This window comes from Diadema antillarum, unplaced genomic scaffold, assembly GCF_040938485.1.
Source record: "Diadema antillarum isolate AM-2024a unplaced genomic scaffold, OU_Dant_1.0 seq00000459_RagTag, whole genome shotgun sequence".
NCBI classification, from domain to species: domain Eukaryota; kingdom Metazoa; phylum Echinodermata; class Echinoidea; order Diadematoida; family Diadematidae; genus Diadema; species Diadema antillarum.
Genome location: NW_027271430.1, coordinates 1,115,713 through 1,135,238, shown reverse-complemented (window position 1 = coordinate 1,135,238; position 19,526 = coordinate 1,115,713). Strand labels below are relative to the sequence as shown.

Genomic DNA, 19,526 nt, shown 5'->3' with positions numbered 1-19,526 from the left:
AATCACACACCACGAAATATCTCATTATAAACTGTGTGATGACAGCAGATGCAAAGACGAAATACTTACAAGAAATTACGCGTGGGATTTGAGGCATCCTGATCCTTCCACCAAAGAGCTCATCACATGAGATAGACGAGTAGGTAGCGAGAAAAACCAACCGGCTCAAAAAATCGTTGATTAGCTCAGTCTCCCTATATGTCAACGTGTGTTGTGTGCGCTTGTATGTGTGTAGAGTGTGTGTGCACTGTAAGTGCACGTGCAGCTGCAGGAGTATCATGTTGTAAACATTGCAAGCGGGATTATATCCATGATCTGATGATGGCAGGAAAACAAACAGAGAGAAATGGAGGCGATCGTCTGAAAGTCATAAGCAATCATCTTTCTTCGTGCAAATCACGAAAGCCAGGCAGTTTACCAGTTCATGGCAATGGAATAGTAAGTTGTTTGCCCCAACCTTCCCAGAAATTCCTCACCACTGCACTGGCGCTGGCACTGCACTAACTGCGACCAGCCCCAACACGCAGTTACACCGACAGTGTGTAACTGTGTATACGGAGCTTCCCGGGGTAGCACTGCACATGAGTAGGGTCTGTCTAACGTTAAGACACATTGAGTTTACAAAAGCATGAAAGAGTAAGGAGTAAAGACCATGGTCATAGAGCTACTACACATCTGAACAAAGATTTGAGTTTGTAGCTCCATGGTAGACTGTAACATGTTAGAGTCATACATGCCATAAAGTGGGCATAAGTTAAACCAAACTTATTGCCCTTCGGCCTCTGGCCGTGGCCTCGGTGCGCAGTCAGTGTCGTCATCAGTATGAAATTAACAATTAACGTTAGTTTGGTATGTGTAGGTGCCGTGCAGATAATGTATCGCATGGACAGGAAAAAAAAAAAGATTTGTGCATGATGGGAAGTAAGGTCATGTGATCATGAAGTACAGCCAACATTGGAAGTTGGTTACTTGCCACCGAAACTTCTTGATAAACTGGGTAAGTTTCAGTCTCGGAAATGTGAATTAATGCAAATCTGACATTCTCCCCATTGTATACATAAGTGATTTATAAAGTCTTGCTAGACATGCTCCCTTAGAATAGTTAGTTGTTTAATCTTATCGATCTTTACACCACATGTGGCTTTAGAGTGTAATCTGGTTCCCATCCATCCATCATCTGCTAGATATCCAATGGCGATGTGGAACTGGCCCCTCCACCTACGGGCCTGGAAAAGGCATACTCTACCCTCCTTACTCCAGCTGCAACAAGATTTGTTGCTGACATGGTTCTGGAATTTGACAGCAAGGTGGATGAGGTTTGTGCCCAAATATTTTATTTACAAGAAGGAAGAGTCACAAGTGCAAAAGATGAATGTGAATGAAGAGAAAATGACCCTTAACTTGGAAGTTTTTGAGAAGTTTTTGACACCACAAATTATTTTGTGGAATATGTAACTTCACTTCATAATCAGAGGTGCAATATTAAGGCCTCATTAAAACAATCAAAATCATTCTCAGATTCAGTAGATACTAAATGAAAGAACTTTTTAATGTATAGCAAAATACTTTTTAGATGATGTGAGATAATTGATTGTCCAATATGGGTAGTTGATTAACTCTCAACACTCTGATCCCCAAATTGTTGTCAATGATGCTGTGAGCATCAAGCTTTCTGTATTTCCGTTGTTTCAGAGATTTCATTTTGTGTGAATTATTAGCTCACAAGATATCTATCACAATTTCATAGTTTTTTTTTTCGTTTGTCTGTTTTTGTAAAGGTAATATATGTTGGGTGTATGTTGAAAATGTTGATAGATGGCATGTGAGGAAAAACTAGTCCAAGGAAAGATTCCTCACTTCTGACAAAATTCCACCATCGACGCTAATGCTATACCAGGGGCGGATCCAGGAATTTCGGAAAAGGGGGGGGGGGGATATTAAAAAATGAAGGGGGGCGCAAGTGCCCCCTTTCATTTTATTCTTTTTTGTTTCTTTTATGTTAACAATCTAAAGGGGGGTGCACCCAGTGTGTCCCCTTTGGATCCGCCACTGTATACAACGTGTTTGGATTAAAATGTCAAATTATGAGGACTGTCGAAAGATAGCTCTCCCTTCAGACATCAATTCCAATGGCATTTGATGTGATTTTCCTCCAACTTAAATTTTTTAAAATCACATACCAATAGTTTGATCATTGTATAGACTTCGCTGGGCATGCAATGTCATGTAATTTTCTGATCACAACTGCGTAGTCTCATAATTTAGCCAGATTACTAGTGCACCTGCCTTCATTTTAGGCACATAATTTGAACAAATACTGTCACACCACCATCTCTCAAGCTAGTGGAATCACCATTTTGTCTTCATGTGACAGATTCTGAGAGAGAGAACCCAGAAGAAGCTGGAGCTCGATAGGTGGAACACACTGCCGGACTTCCGTACGGACACGCTCCACATTCAGCAGGGGTCTTGGACTGTGGACCCAGTCCCTCGACGCCTCATTAACAGGCATGTGGACCTTGGTGATGTTTCTCCGTCCAACACACAGCACTTCACAAGAGCCTTGCAGTCACCAGCTCAAGGCATACAGGTGAATTTCATTCAGTGTTTCTGCATAGTAATTGAATTAGATACAAAAGAGTAATATGCTTCTTGGTTTCTAGGGATAGGATTAAGGTTAGTCAGGAGTCACTTGTCTGTTGTTCTTGCTCATGAGTTGTACAAACTTTGTAGGAAAATGTGTTTGACTTTTGAATTGAATTTGAATGATGATTTGTGTAACATGCTTGCTAGGGAAGCAATGAATGCTTGTAAACAACCAACTACAGGACTGATGGCTCTATGGCCACTCTGAAGTTGTCAGAACTTCATCATTCGAAAAGTGATAATTTATGGTGATTCTGATAAGTATGACTACTAATGTGATGGTTGCATTGTCTGACTTTAAGAAGTTGATGCACAGTATGGAATTGGCTTGTAAGTATAATCCAATCATGTAGGTATTCTTTCTTTCAATTGTGAAACAATGTGTTGAATGACTTACAAAAAACATTCATTTTCCCTTTCATTCTAGACTGACTTTGATGATGGTCATTGCCCAAACTGGCACACACAGCTACAAGGTCTCTACAATGTCTACAGGGCTGTCCATGGCATGATCCCAGGAACCCCTCCCATCCAGGATGCACCTGTCCTCATGCTGAGACCAAGAGCCTGGAACATGGTGGAGCACAACATGCTGGTGAGTATGGGCTTACCACCATTACCACCACCTCCACCACCATCATCACCACCACCTCCAACACCACCACCAACACCACCAACACCAACACTAACACCAATACCATTAACTATAGCCTACACCGCTACCACCACCACCACCAACACCAACAGCAATGCCAACACCGATGCCAACACCAATACCAACACCACCAACATCACTACTACCCACACCAACACAACCAACATCAACACCGCCACTACCACTACACCCACTACCGTCGCCAGCACCAAAACAAATGCCAACACCAGCACCACCATCACCATTACCAACACCAACACCACCATCAGTCACCACTGTGTTACCACCATCACCGGCATCCTCACCAACACCATCACCACCACTACTACTGACATCACCATCAAGTTATCAATCAGAACCAGTGTTGGGTCATTGTCCCCATTTTGGTGTCAAGCACTGCAAAGTTTTGTGAGTTTTTCAAGGCCCTTGAATTTTCAATTTTCAACCATGTTATGCCGTGTACAAAATGTAACCAAAAGTGTGGAAAAATATTAAAACTATCTTCATCTTCACCAACACCATCACCACCACTACTACTGACACCACCATCAGGTTATCAATCAAAACCAGTATTGGGTCATTGTCCCCATTTTGGTGTCAAGCACTGCAAAGTTTTGTGAGTTTTCCAAGACCCTTGAATTTTCAATTATCAACCATGCTATGCCATGTACAAAATGTAACCAAAAGTATGGAAAAATATTTAAAATATCTTCATCTTCAGGAGTTGTCCCATGTATCTCTCTTCTCAGGTGAATGGTAAAGAGACACCAGGCCCCCTGTTTGACTTTGGTCTACTCATGTTCCATAATGCCAGGATTCTATTGGACAAGGAGAGTGGTCCTTTCTTCTACCTTTCAAAGGTGGGTCACAGGTCAATATTTCTGTTTCAGATTACATCACCTTTCTTTTCATCCAGTTTTCTCATATTTTCTCCCATCTACTTGTCAGAGAGAAGCCATATTTAGCTTGATGCAGTTATTCCTATGCACTTTGTTCGTGAGGAATACTGGTGCGTGTAATATGTGCCATTCTTGTGTTATAAACTTTTTTTACACAGTCACAATTTGCCTGCAGGAAATCATAATTAGCATTCATGAACAGAAGACATAATTGGTCGGACATTGCTGAGGTAGCATACTGTTAATCTGAATGAACAAGCAAATTAGTTTTGTGGGTACCAAAATCTCCTTGCAGATATGTCAGAATGTTAAGCACTTATTTTGAAGTAACTGTATGTTCTATAGTGCAGCCCTCCTCAATCCAGTGTGGTTTCACTCTTTGTCATTTTTATTGTGCATTTTTTTTTTAATTTCCTTCACTTTCCAATGCATATTCAAGATCAAAGTTCTTCACAGACTTTGCTATTTGTTATTGTATGTACATAACATGTAGTTATATCAATGTATTTTTTTTCCTGGATGATGAGTTTTTAGTGCTGGTAATGTACATACTATGAAATGATTTCAAGTGCGCAATATTTGTCTCTTTTGTACTGTAGGACAGAAAAAAAAAACTTAGAAAAAAACATAACCTTGCCTCATTCATCATGCACTCACATTCATTATGATCAAATAAACCAAATTAAATCAATGAATAACGAAGACCATTGAAGTCAGCCTAGGATGTGCTCCATGTAGTTATCATTATATATTTTTGCTATATTGTTTCTTGTTTATTGAAGGTTGAAGGATACCGAGAAGCCAGGTTGTGGGATAAGATCTTCACCTGGGCTGAAGTGAAGGTAAGATGAAAGAACGATATTGTTATAGCTCAATTCTGATGTGTAGCTATTCGTAGAGTAAATACAGTGGTTTCCTTAGAGGGAAACTTTGTTGAATGCTGCTGCAAATCATGCCACTGATTGTTTCATGAGTTATTTTGCTTTACTTCCCAATTATCTCTCTCACTGGCCCTAACTGTTAAGACTTAATTTCATCTCATTCAGCATTGTAGTATTCTTTGTAGCCTTGCACGGAATGTGCCAGGTAGAGTCTGAAATAGATGAAACATAGCCAGTCATATCATATCTGTGATGAGACACAAACAGCCATATCGTAATTTCACTGCCATATTTTTCTCTGTTTCACCAGCTCGGTTTACCACTGGGATGTGTGAAGGCAACAGTCCTCATAGAGAATGTGCTGGCATCGTTTGAAATGCAGGAGATCCTATATGAACTACGAAGGCACTCGGCGGGCCTCAACTGTGGTCTGTGGGACTACTCGGCATCTTTTGTGAACAAATTTGGTGAGTGTAAAGCTGCACATTGCCAGCGGCTGCAATGTCGTAACTAAACACTCTGGTAGGTACTTGTTGGATGTAGATTGTGCCACCCTAGCTCTGTCCTGTAGAAAATACATGTATAATCTATTGAATGAGGCACTCTCATGTATGAAGTACAGTACAGTGGACTCCCGTTATAACGAAGTCCTCAGGACCGGCAGTTTTCTTTCATTATAACGAAATTTCGTTATAACCGAATGAATAAAAAATAAAGATATATAGAGTTGATAATGTTGCGGCCCTAAATTTTATTTCGTTGTAACCGGAATTTCGTTATAACCGTGTTCGTTATAACGGGAGTGCACTGTATTGATTTAGGCAGGTAGCACTTCCTAGTGATTATCAATGTATTAGATGTCTTATGGATATGATAGGTATCCTACCTTCTGTGTGTTGCAACATACTTACATTCATGTTCATAATATATCAAAATCAGCATAACATAACAATTGCATCTACTTCTCATATAAAAATTGATGACAGATGTTGAAAAGAAATGAAGACAATAAGTGCCTGAAGTGACCTGGCATTGTTGTAGTGCTTATGTCTTTCCTCTTTCTTCAGGCCATCGCACAGACTTCGTCCTGCCCGACCGGCACAAGTACGTGAACATGGAGCGACACTTCCTCAAGAGCTACCTGGCCCTGACCATCAAGACCTGCCACCAGCGGGGTTGCCATGCCACTGGGGGAATGATCGCCCTCACTCTCCCGTCGCACAAGGGCCCCGAGTACAACGCAGTCGTGGAGAAGGCATGCAGGTAAGGAGTTTCTTGTGATCGGTGATGTTCCATTTCTCAAGCTAACTGCAATATTTACTTTTATGGTATTTCTTTTTATATATGTTCATAAAGTGTGTAGTCATGTATATGTCTACAGATATATTTTCATCTTTATGCCTCCGCCAACGAAGTGGCCGGAGGCATTATGTTTTCGGGTCGTTCGTCCGTCCGTCCGTCCCGTTTTGTTTTTGTCGATATCTCAAGAACTGTGAGGTGGTTTTGCATCAAACTTGGTATGAGGGTATATCCTGGGGGGATGATACTTTGTTTGGATTTTATGGTCACAGGGTCAAAGGTCAAAGGTCACAGGTTATTTTGTGAAAAAAAGGTTGAAATTTCATGTTTTTCTCCATATCTCGCAAATGGTTCAAGGTATCTTCATGGAACTTAGTATATATGCATGTACCAATGGGCAGTGATTATCTAGGGAAGTTGGGGGTCAAAGGTCAGGGGTCAAAGGTCAAGGTCAACTCCTCAAAATATTACTACTTTCCTTATATTTATGCAGTGCCTGAAGGATTTTTTTAAAACTTGATGTATTCATGTATAACCCAATATATATTCTGTGGGAAGTTTCTTGCCAAAAGGTCAAAGGTCAAAAGGTCAAAGGTCAAGTGAAAGTGCTAAATTGCACTTCTTCCTCCATATCTCAAAAGTAACTCAAGGTATTATCATGAAACTTACATATTTATGCATGTTCTACCTAACAGTGATTATCTTTGGAACTATGAGGTCAAAGGTCAAAGGTCAAAGGCCAGGTTTAGATAATACTATTTTACCATTTGATACTGAAATTATACTTTTTCTCAATACATTGAAAATTACTCAATGCATAAACTTATAAAAGGGTCAAAAGTCAAGTAAAAATCATCAGTTCCCCCAAATACCTGCACTCTGACGTTTTAATCATTCATCCAATTGAACCTAGTTCTAGGAAAGTGAACATTCAGCACATTTGTGGCAAACCTGTCATTTTAATATTTTGCCAATTGCGTGAAACTGTCATCACACATTGTCAAGACATTGTACTATAGACCTATTAGGAGAACCATGCATTATGGTGGAGGCATACACTAGTCGCCGTAGCGACATTTCAAGTTTTTTATTATTTCTTTTGCCATAAGCAAAGGAGAGTGTGGTGGACCAACAATGACATAATACCTGTGGGGATTATTTTGATAATAATGCATGTGGTGGTATGAAAATATACATAGTCTATAATGTGAGTATGACAGAAATTTCAGTTTAGTACACACTTGTGAGCATAGAACACAGTATACCTGGTATATATTGTAGCAGATTAGGGTCTGACTGTCTCTTGTTTGTTATCATACTGTAGAAAAAAATCCAAGAGCTAGTTTTATGTGACTCCAATTGCTGTCCTATAGACAATATAAACACATTTGCTCTGTGGTTTTCCTCTTTCATTGATGATGACGATCGAAGTTGTCTCATAATTTCTGTTCTACCTCTTAGAAATTGTGTATATTAAACTTGTGCAGGATAATTCTTGAAACAGCATGCATTGTTGCCTACATATGTCATGCTCTGCCTATCTCTGCAACAGATCAGTAAGTATCAAATATCATTTCATTTGAAGAATTCAATAGACTGGAAAATAAATCAAAACACCCCTCACAGTGGATATGGCCACACAGGCATAAAAACACATTCTTTTAGAGTAACCATGTTTCTGTTTCTGATTTATTTATTTTGCTCCCTTCCTTGTCATACCTCTGATGCATATCTATTCTCCAGGTCCAAACTGAGTGAGATCAAAGCAGGTGCTGATGGCTTCATGGTCTATGACCTGGGCCTTTTGCAGCCAATGTTGCAGGTACAGTAACTTCTCTTCTTGGCATTATTAAACATGTTGACTAGAGTTTAACTATTGTCGTGCTTCTTTTAGAAAATTTATGAGAATCGGTGAACTTACAAGTCATTTTGTTGTTGTTGTTGTCCCTCCCCATGGACATTTTTTTTTTTCTGTGAGAATGATGTAGGAGATTTTTTTATTTTACTTATGTAGAACACTGAATATGTGATAACATGATATATGTTTTTTCACATAATTGTCCCCGCCGAACGAGTTCGAGCAGGGGACTATGAAACGGGCTCCGTACGTGTGTGTGTCCGTGTGTCCGTCCGTCCGTGTGTCCGTCCGTGTGTGCGTCCGTGTGTGATCAAAATGTTCAAAATGCTACTCCTTCGCCATTTCTAACCCGATTTTGATTCTGTTTGCTTTATATGATAGCACTACATGAGAGCTTTGAAACTTCTATACAGAATTTCAGTTGTGACCTTTGACCTTGACCTTTGACCTATATTGTACATTTTGCTTCAAAATGCTACTCCTTCGCCATTTCTAACCCGATTTTGATTCCGTTTGCTTTATATGATGGCACTAGGTGAGGGCTTCAAAACTTCTACACAGAATTTTGACCTTTGACTTCTTTGACCTTTGACCTTGATTTTTGACCTATATTGTACATTGCCTACAAAATGCTACTCCTTCGCCATTTCTAACCCGATTTTGATTCCGTTTGCTTTATGTGATGGCACTAGGTGAGGGCTTCAAAACTGCTACACAGAATTTTGACCTTTGACTTCTTTGACCTTTGACCTTGATTTTTGACCTATATTGTACATTTTGCTACAAAATGCTACTCCTTCGCCATTTCTAACCCGATTTTGATTCCGTTTGCTTTATGTGATGGCACTAGGTGAGGGCTTCAAAACTTCTACACAGAATTTTGACCTTTGACTTCTTTGACCTTTGACCTTGATTTTTGACCTGTATTGTACATTTTGCTACCAAATGCTACTCCTTCGCCATTTCTAACCCGATTTCGATTCCGTTTGCTTTATGTGATGGCACTAGGTGAGGGCTTCAAAACTGCTACACAGAATTTTGATCTTTGACTTCTTTGACCTTTGACCTTGATTTTTTTACCTATATTGTACATTGGCTACAAAATGCTACTCCTTCGCCATTTCTAACCCGATTTCGATTCTGTTTGCTTTATGTGATGGCACTAGGTGAGGGCTTCAAAACTTCTACATAGAAGTTTGACCTTTGACTTCTTTGACCTTTGACCTTCATCTTTTTACCTATATTGTACATTTTGCTACTAAATGCTACTTCCGGCGGGGACATATATTACGCACCGCGTAATTTCTACTTTTCCTCGTTACTGCTAATTTCTATGCTGTTATTTGATTCTGAGAGTTTTAGAGGTCCTATTTCTTGATCATAATTATCAGTAAACATTGTAAGAAGAAAGCCCTAGGCAGTCATATGGATAAATTATTCACAACAAGTGCAAATACATTGTTCAAAAAGAATATATGAAAGGGCTGTATGAAAGGGAAAAACTAGTGAACAATTGTTGATAGGTTTCTGAACTTGAAATAGTTACTATGACTTTTGCTGCACCGTAATCATGTAATATTTGAATGTTCATTTCAGCTTTGGGCCAAGTTTGCTCCTTCTCCGAACCAGCACTCGGTCCTGAGGCATGATGTCAGCATAGCAGCCAAGGACCTCCTGGTCATGCCCTCTGTGAGTCAGTCTTTCAGATTCAAAAGAATTGTGTCAAACCTTTCACGTTGCCATTGTATGGTGTTGTACTCGCATCATGGAGATTATAGACCAGTTCAGTGAGAGTGTAAACGCCCTGAATACTGCCCCCATTTAAACGCTGTTTGCATGCATGGAATTTTGGTCTTCCATTACTATGAAAGGCAAAGCAGCAGGAAATACCTGAAAGTCCCCTGGCTTTGGTGCTGTGTTGGTGGTACAACATGACAGCTACATTTCTTTGGCTGATTTATCAAATTTTCAGTGTGATAATGTTATGTCAGTGCAACCAGATGTGATGCCTGATATCTGGCATTATTTACTTTTTTTCATTAGATATGAATCTAATTTCCATATCACATTGCTAATATCTGTTTATATAGAAAGAAAGATAAAAAGATAGATAGATAGATAATACATGGATAGATAGATAGATAGATAAATGAATGGATAGATATTAGGATAGATGGATGGATAGATAAATAGGCAGATTAATAGATGGATAGATGATTGATAGACTGATAGATGGATAGATAGATGGATAGATAGATAGATAGTTAGATAGATTGATGGATATAGATAGATTGAGAGGTAGATTGCTAAACAGAGAGATAGAGAGAGGGAGAGATCAATTATACATCTATTTCTAGATTTGTGATCACACAAGGAGGGTGTCCATTTTCAAGTACACCTTCCACATAATATATGTTCTGAGGATTCTCCTATTTTTTCTCCCATCAAGGGTGGAGTAACTCTGAGCGGGTTGAAAACCAACATCGCTGTGGGAATCTTGTTTGTGGAGTCATGGCTAAGAGGTGAGTGATACTTTATTCCCCGAAGGCTTTTAGGTAAGATGTCAAAATTGTCAAATGAGTACCTTACTGGTCTGAGAAAGAAACATAAATGTGGATCTGTCATTGTAGGTTTCATGGCGTCATGGCATTTATTGAATCATGGTCAACTCTGAACTTTGTCAAGCATTGTGTCAAGTGAGTATGTAGGATTCACTTGCATTGTCAGTCAACCACTCTCTTCATATTTTCTTGACAGTGTGTGTGTGTGTGTGTGTGTATGGGTGGGTTTTTCTTTTAAATAACATCGTCCAGTTTTTCATGTTTCCACATTGGTACAGAGGTGTTCAATTCTTGTTTCAAGTTAACGTGAGAGAAGATGAAGATGGTGATGGAAATTCTCAGAGTTGCATAAATTCTTTTCCCTGCCCTGCAGCATAGTTCATAAACCATTTCTGGGACTAGTAATTTGATGCAGTTGATTTCATACTCTTCAGCCTGGTATCATAACTTAGGTTCAATTCAAAGTTAGGTCGGAGATTGTACAAGTGTTAGCTACATCGTTTCTTGCTGTTATGCTAATGTTGATAAAACAGTAATAGTAGTAGTACATGCACTACTTCTACTACTTAGAAGACTGGTAATAATAATAAGATTGCAAGTCGTACTAGTGAAAAAAGAGGAACAACAACTATAATGATATACAAAGTTATCAACCACTCACCACTATTGTAACAGATTTTAATTACTTTGTTGTAATTTTCTTTTTTATTTTACAGGCAAGGGTCACTTCATTTTCAATGGCTCTGTGGAAGATTCAGCAACAGCTGAAATTTCACGATCACAGGTGAGTGTGTGCTCAAGGACCTAGCCTTGCATGAGTGGTTGAGTGAAGGATTCATGTGGCATCAGGCTCTCAAATCAAACTATGGTTTCACTAGAAATGTTAACCACTAAAAGTTTGCCCCCTCACCCACATGCAACCCTCCCCCTATGGGTGCAACTGGACTAATCTGACTTGTATGAAAAACCAAGATGACAAAGTGAAACCATGGAGTCAAAAGGGGCCTGAGCTTTTGATCCTAGCAGAATCTTCATCAGAGGCAAAATGACAAACAGGCAGGGAAAGCAATCACATAATAAGGACTTCACACAACAAGCACAGTCAGGGGAGGGCTAGGGACACAGAACAAAGAAACAAAAAGGGTGGGTTAGAAGTCAGGGACAGGGAGAGCAACTAGTATGGGAGGGGGATTAGCAAATGGGTTGACAGACAAAAGGTAGAGATGAGTCATTGATGATCCGTAGGATCATAGGGGGCAACCTGTGAAGGATAAAGATGAAACTTTCATGGACAACTGACAGCACATGACTACAGAGAGCTGAACAAAAGAATAAGCTTTTTTATGGGAGATCCTTGTGTTAATTGAGGGGTACTATGTTAAATGTAACTAGGGATGTTTTTGTTGATGTGAAGATTGTTGAGAACTGTGTTTTGCCGTGTTTTGCACATTCTAGCATTCAACATAATAATGACTCGGTAAACTTCAATGTCTGAGTAGCAAGAAAAATATGGCCTCTTTGACCACATCAAATGGCAGTGAAAATCGTGCACTTTCCTATACGTGTTCTTTGTAGTTTCATTTAATTTAATTTCATTTATTCATTTTCATATCCAAATAATACAAAATTATTTCAAAGTAGCATTAACGATTTGTACAAGGTGCAATGTCATGAAGCAGAGATATACAAACAATAGTATAACAAAAGTATAATACATAATCATACAGGTGCACCTAGAAGCACATTTTAATTCACATGATATACATAATATGATCTTTATGAAATGACTAGGAGTTGTGATATGTCATGAGAGTCTACTTTTAAAAGTTGTATGGCACAATGGTATAAGGTGCTACCATTGTGCAAAGTGGCTCAAAGATCTGGTTGTAATTCAGTGGCGGATCCAGGGAGGACCGCAACTGGCGCATGCCCCCCTTTATTTTTTGTTGAAACAAAAGAAATAAAAAGAAAAAATGGGGGGAGGGGTGCGTGCGCCCCCCCCTTTAATTTCGTAAACACGCCCCCTCTTTACGGAATTCCTGGATCCGCCCCTGTAAATTGCTATAAATACTGAAATGTATAACCTAAACATGTTGGTGTGTGCAGGTTTGTTTAACCCACTGAAGACTAGCCCAAAGTATACTTTGGCAGGTGGCTTTGGGAAATCGGTGTCATAGCAAAATCAGCTCATCCACAACGGGTTAACATATAGTAATCGGGCCCCTCTCTCTCTCCTCCTTGGACTCTTTGACGAAATGCATCAGGTCTGGCAGTGGATTCGCCATGGCACTCGCCTCGAAGACAACAACCAGCCCGTTACCCGGCAACTCGTCGTAAGTCTTGTCATCTCCTTCCTGGCCGACCAGGCCGGCCTGCCGAAACACCTCAGCGGGGAGAGGGACTTCGCCAGGAGGTTAAAGGTTGCAGCCAACGTTTTCCTCCAACTCGTCACCAAGAGAGACTTCCCAGCATTCATCACCACGTACCTTAATCTCGAAAACACCTTTTTGACGAGCCCGTGGCATGCCTCATTGTCTCTTGCATAAAGACTAATGCAATAGCAACTTTTCTCCTATTCATTGACGTTCTATAGTGCAGAAATTATTTGCCCTTTTATCTTCACATTCTGGTGGCATAGTGTGTAGGTTTACATACTGCATGTTTATCATTGGTATGATCCAATCAAACTCATCATTAGACCGAGGTAAGTCCATCCTCTGTACGAATTGTCCTTGTTTCCTAATATATTCTTGCCAAATCTGTTGAACCAAAGTAAAGGAGGACTCAAATTGAGGGAGAGGGAATTCCTTTGTATGTCTGTCTCTTTATGGTAATATAATTGTTTATAATTAACAAATTTACAGAGTACACAGAAGCTCATGGATGAATGTCATACTTCATATTTCAGTGTATTAACATTTACATGGAAACATGCACCTTTGATTTTGCCTTGCAGGTGCCAAGTTAAGCATAGTTTTGTGTGTCTCCAAAGTAAATTCAGTAATCATCAAATTTGTAAACTTCAGTTCATTTTCAAAGACCTTCGAATTCTTACCAAAGCCTTCCTTGCATTATGTTAACGAATATATTTAATTATTTCTTTGTACTATAGCTGGTTGTTGAATTTGATAGGGGAAACATATAAATCCCATTCCCCCCCCCCCCCCCCCCCCAAAAAAAAAAAAAATACTGTCACTGGTTTATGAATAATTCTAGGTAAGTCACACACAAGTCATGAAATTATAATTGAAGTATTCCATAAAAGTATAATAGCAGCCTGAAGATCTAAGGTTGATGATGTCCATCTTTTGGCAACATAGCTTCAACCCAACCATTTTCGTTGCCAACCTGATCATGCACAATGTGCGTCACATTATAGGTGGTGTTATTTAGAGGATTAAGCATCATTTTACGTCATTCATTACCTCCACCAAGGGAGGAGGTTATGTTTTCATAACTGTTGGTCTGTTTGTCTGTGTGCAAAATAACTCAAAAATTTGTGCATGGATTTAGATGAAACTTGCAGGAAAGGTTGAGAATGACACAAGGAATAGATGATTACATTTTGGTTGTGATCTGGAAATTTTTATGGATTTTATGAAGGATTTTTTATATTTTGGCAGGTAGGGTCCATGAACTTGGGAGTTCAAGCTGCGCATTTTTGAGGTTTTCATACGCGCAGCCGCACTAAAGTGCGTGCTCTAGTTTCTGCTAGAGCGAGGCGCGCTGCGCAGCTAAGGGTTTATGACGTAACAAAGGCTTCTATATTGGGAAATCATGCGATTTTTCAGCATGCTTACGTATGGATGGAAATCACTGATCTCTACGCAAGAGCAAGATCATCAGTGGAAAGTAGCTGCTTGGCGGAGGTCTGCGCTCTCGGGGTGCTTTTCTAGTTGTGACAAGTTATTCAGCTGTCATATCTGGAAAAAAATTGTCTGATTGTACTAAATCGTTGGGCCAGCACAAGCATAATCCTGTCTGTCTGCTGTGAAGTATGTCTGAAGATCTTTTTAAATGTAGAATATGAAGATGTACTTCATTGTAAAGAGGAATTATGTATAATGAAGTTAGGGTTGTATGCAAGGATACATACAATTATGTTCTAATGTTTTGGTAGAGGTGGAAGTTGTATCCCAAAGTAAAAAGCATTTTACCAACGTGTGCTCATGTTAAAAGCATCAAAGTTCTCACAATGGATGTATACAGTTGCTAGTGTTGCTGACACAGTTGTCATGCGCATTTCCAGCAAAATGGTTCAAGTCATTCGATTGGTAGTAAAGGTGGAGAACAACTTGATGGCAAACTCAAGTGAACCAAATGAGAGGGGAAAAAAGAATGATTTGAAGGCAGTGTACAGTTGACTGGGATGCCTTGTGCCTTTCCTCTCAGTTAATGCTCTTTACCACAATCGTGATTGTTACTTTTCATCTAGCCTCAAATTAAGAGCGGGGCATTAATATATTACCCTGTTCTCTAAATGCAAATTCTGCAAAATAAACTTGCTTCCCCATAGCATAAACTGCAAGTGCTTTTTTTTTCTGTTTTAATGTGTATTACAATGTGTACAAATGCACACACTACCACACAGGCATGGTCACTCTTACAATCTATTTTTAGCTCACTTGAGCCAATGGTTCAAATGGGCTAAAGTGTTGTACTGTTGTACAGTGGAAACTCGATATAACGAGATGGTCGGGACCGAGTCATTTTCCTCGTTATAGCCGATATCTCGTTATATCAGTAGGCATAAAAGAAGGCATAACATAAAGACATTAATTTGCACATGTGGGACTACCCATCATATTTCAATAACTACTGATAACTTGATATTGTGTGTGAGGGAATTACTCACCTTTATGGGTAAGAAGATGTTTTTCGCCAAGGAAATCCAATATCAAGAATGTGTTTCGTATTAATTGTAGATGTTTGAATTTATAAATTTATATAGCTTGCGATTGTATCAAGATCGCCTGTGGACACCAGTATGTGGTTATCGTATGGGTGTGTGCTGTATGGAAAGCTTGAATATGGTCTGTACAATTCTGTGTGTGTATGTGACACATTCTGTATGTACATTATGACTGCGTGTGTGTGAAGATGGGGAATTTCCTACGTAGAAGGCCAATCACAGCATCAGATTGCCTCACACCTGCTAACGTCATGATGATGTCATGTATACATAGGGCCGTCCCACCACATTTTCTGCATGTATCAGTGTGCGCACACACACACTTACACGTAAAACATGCAGTGCTAGCTGGAGTGCACTGAAGAAAATGATTATGTGTGTACAAGACAGTTTTTGGCGCATCAAGCTTTACAATATCGGAAGATGATAGCACAGGCGAAATAAAGCTTTACCGAAGGCATTTATTTTGCTTTACCTCGCTATAGCAGGTTTGATTGACTATGTTTTTCTTTGTTTGGAAGTCACAAAATTTATCTCGTTATAGCAGTTATTTCGTTATAGCCGATCTCGCTATAAGAGTAGCATTTTACATAGACTTGTGTGGAAGGAAATTTGGGACCGGGAAAATTTCCTCGTTATAACCGATATCTCGTTATAGCAGTGTTCGTTATACCGAGTTTCCCCTGTACTGTGATCAAAGTCGTCCGTCATGCGTCATCCATTGTTCATAAACTCAGCTCAGTAGTTGGGCTACTCCTATCATTATGTCATACATTGCAGCTGGTTGCACCAGACGAGTTCTTAGTTTGTGACTTTCAACCTCTGACAAGCTAAATTACATTATGCAGAACTCCTAGTCATGATGAAAAAAAAAGAACTATTCACGATCACACACGCACACAAGCTCTGAATGTGCCCGCTGCACATGCTGCACCATACCTCCTCGTTTACCAAAAGTACACAATATAGAAATGTTACCCTGCTTGACCTCCACGTATTGCACACATTGGTGCACGAGATCACCTCATTCACTTGCACTTGGCGTATGGACCAAACCAGTAGCAACAAATTGTTTATATGCGATAAGGGAGAGTTGTGTATCATTTGCAAAATGAAAGATCACCACTTGCACGAATTCACTAAATAATCACACGCAGGAGACATTCCATCAGATTTCCTCAGAAGTTGTATTTGTCATAGCTACAGTCTCTCATGTACAATATAATATGAAAAAACATAACTGAAATTCATTCGAGAATTACTAGCAAACTGCAAAAGTGAATTTCGTCGCCGACGGGAACCCGTTGGTGAAAAACTGATCTCATGTCCGCAAAAGACATGGTGCGTAATATCCCCGGCTCAAAGGGGACGAAGAGAAACTACAGATGCATTATAAAAATGGCTCACTGATCATTTTATTCTCGTCCAGTACAAAACAAGCAGTTCCTTTCATCTCGCTTTATATCACACTCACAGTGTATCCTACACAATGTATTATGATGATTATGGACAGATTAGATGCTGACCTGCCAATCTCATGCCACACGTTGAGCGTACAGGAATCGCTTTCCAACACGCAAGTCTGCCGAGACAATTCATTTAAATTTGACAGATTTAGAAATAAAAACAAAGTATCATTATTGATTAACATATCAAAAAGCCTGCACGGCTTATGATCAGTTTCCGCTCACGCTCATCTGCATATGAATGACATTTGCTTCTTCGTCCCATTTTTTGGAGAACTCCAAGAGTTTACAGGTCATATTCTGCAATAAATGGAAGATTTAACACAAATACATGTGACATGACTTATGCACTACCATGAAAACCTTGTGACACATCCAACTGGCTTAATCTCTGGCATTCATGCAATGAAACTTGTACCCGAACTGAACAACACTTCTCACCCACCTCTTGGGTCAGCCACAAACACATTACATTATGGTATTCATGCTAAAAATACAAATTCAGGTACGATATTGCATTTGTAGAGATAGTAATAATAAATATCCTGCCCGCACTCTGCGTTTCAGTCGACCACAAATAACATTCATACCATTCTAAACTTCCCTCTCCACTTGCTCTCGCAAAGTCCCGCGTGGATAGCAATGTGTAATGAAAGGAGTTCACCTCTTCAGGTAATAAACTAAATATAACCATCTCCCAGGAATGATGACTCCAAGGCGATGAAAATAACCGTCACACTCTGCAAATTAACCAATTATTGCTTGCTGCAGTTTCTCAATCAGGGCCATCTGAAGAGATTTTCTCTCATCTAGTCTATCACTTGACACAGAGTAAAAGATCACTCAAGTGCAATCTCACCCCCTCCACACATAAAGTGACTGCTTGAATCAGGGGCTTAACACTTCCCTCTCTGCTATTTTTAGTCATCGCTGGGCATCCAAAATAGGGTGTGACACCACAAAGTTTTTTCATAGATTTCAGTGCTTAATTGTCTCATTTCGCTGAACACAAAAACTTGCACTTCAAAATATATATATATATGTGTGTGTATGACAGCATTAAAATCAAGAAATATCATACGAAAAATGAAATGCATGTATTCCACTTTTGCAAAATACTTCCACTATCCAGAGAATAATTCTTAGTAAAACTCAAAGGACAAAATTTACAAATGAAATTTGAATTTAGCTCATGGATTATGCAGATTTTGTCTGCATAAATGTGCATGACGGATAACATATGCAAACGAGCTGATATGCGCATGTGAAAGGTATGCCTATGCTGCATTTGTTCAGTCCATGGACTGAATTCAAATCATAGATTTGATATACTCCATCTTTGTGAGTTTGGACAAAAATCTGAACGGTCATCAAGTGCCATTGAATGCTTAGTATCTGGTTATGAACATATTTTGTATTTGCTTTGTTATTGAAGCTTAACAGCATATTCCTCCAACTTGGCCATTTATTACAAGGAAACTTTTGTCTGGGCGAGACTTGAATATTCTGCATAAGTTTTCCATGCACATACACGATGCTTGACAGCAAAATAGTAAATATGACCAAGAATATATAGTAACAATATGTGTAATCACACATGCTTTGCTACTTCAAGTTCTCCATCAACTAAACCAAATCATAGCATACATCATGTTCTGAAAATGGCATCAAAACGGTGCGAGTCCTCGGGAGTCATACACTCTACTTTTTGAAAGTTCCACATGTCTCAATTTATTTGACCCCTTCCCCCTCAATAATACTGAAGTCCCATCAGAGATTTTCTCATAGATATGTGAAGATTGGCAGACTCTAGACAAAATCCACAACTCAATAATTTATTGCAACTGCCAAAAAATTCAATATTTCAATCAACATTCTCAAGGTTTGGAATACAGTGTACTCCCATTATAACGAATATGGTTATAATGAAATTCCAATTACAACAAAGTAAAAATTCGCAACGTTATCCACTCTGTGCTTTTTTATTGTTTATTATTTCGATGAAACGAAAGAAAACTGCCAGTCCCAAGGACTTCGTTATAACGGGAGTCAACTGAACTGTGGTATGTTTATTGGCACTAACAGGGGTGTGAGAGTACTTTGAGAAAAAAGTCTGACAAATTTGAATTTTATCAAAAAAAAGTCTGTAGTGCATTAAACTGAATATTTCAATGTATTTGAATTGCCTAAAAGTCTGAAAAAGTGGGTTTTGGGCAGAGTCAAAAAGTCTGTAATCACATTAAACTTTGAACTCTCACAGCCCCGCAAAAGGGAACAAATAAAAAAGAAAAAAGAAAAAAAGGAACAATCAAGGTGTACATTTAATTAGCCAATATAAGAGTAGTGGAA

At 39.2% G+C, this 19,526-nt stretch overlaps 1 protein-coding gene across 1 annotated transcript; it reads left to right on the top strand.

Annotated features, from left to right (window-relative positions):
- The first annotated feature begins 288 nt into the window (after nucleotides 1-288).
- LOC139733000 (malate synthase-like) lies at nucleotides 289-13,345 on the top strand. Its single transcript, XM_071643839.1, has 13 exons — nucleotides 289-438; nucleotides 1,185-1,316; nucleotides 2,375-2,590; nucleotides 3,074-3,241; nucleotides 4,051-4,161; nucleotides 4,983-5,042; nucleotides 5,392-5,548; nucleotides 6,149-6,344; nucleotides 8,124-8,202; nucleotides 9,835-9,927; nucleotides 10,688-10,760; nucleotides 11,516-11,583; nucleotides 13,064-13,345. Exons 1-13 carry the CDS (start codon nucleotides 319-321, stop codon nucleotides 13,343-13,345), a joined length of 1,755 nt encoding a protein of 584 aa, XP_071499940.1. The 5' UTR covers nucleotides 289-318.
- The last annotated feature ends 6,181 nt before the right edge of the window (nucleotides 13,346-19,526 follow it).

What these genes read in the sequence shown, in the direction of transcription:
- LOC139733000 (XM_071643839.1), top strand. Translation starts at nt 319, where the DNA reads ATGATGGCAGGAAAACAAACAGAGAGAAATGGAGGCGATCGTCTGAAA. An exon ending in ATCTTTTGTGAACAAATTTG is followed by an intron (nt 5,549 to 6,148) that starts GTGAGTGTAAAG and finishes CTCTTTCTTCAG; the next exon opens with GCCATCGCACAGACTTCGTC. An exon ending in TTTTGCAGCCAATGTTGCAG is followed by an intron (nt 8,203 to 9,834) that starts GTACAGTAACTT and finishes TGTTCATTTCAG; the next exon opens with CTTTGGGCCAAGTTTGCTCC.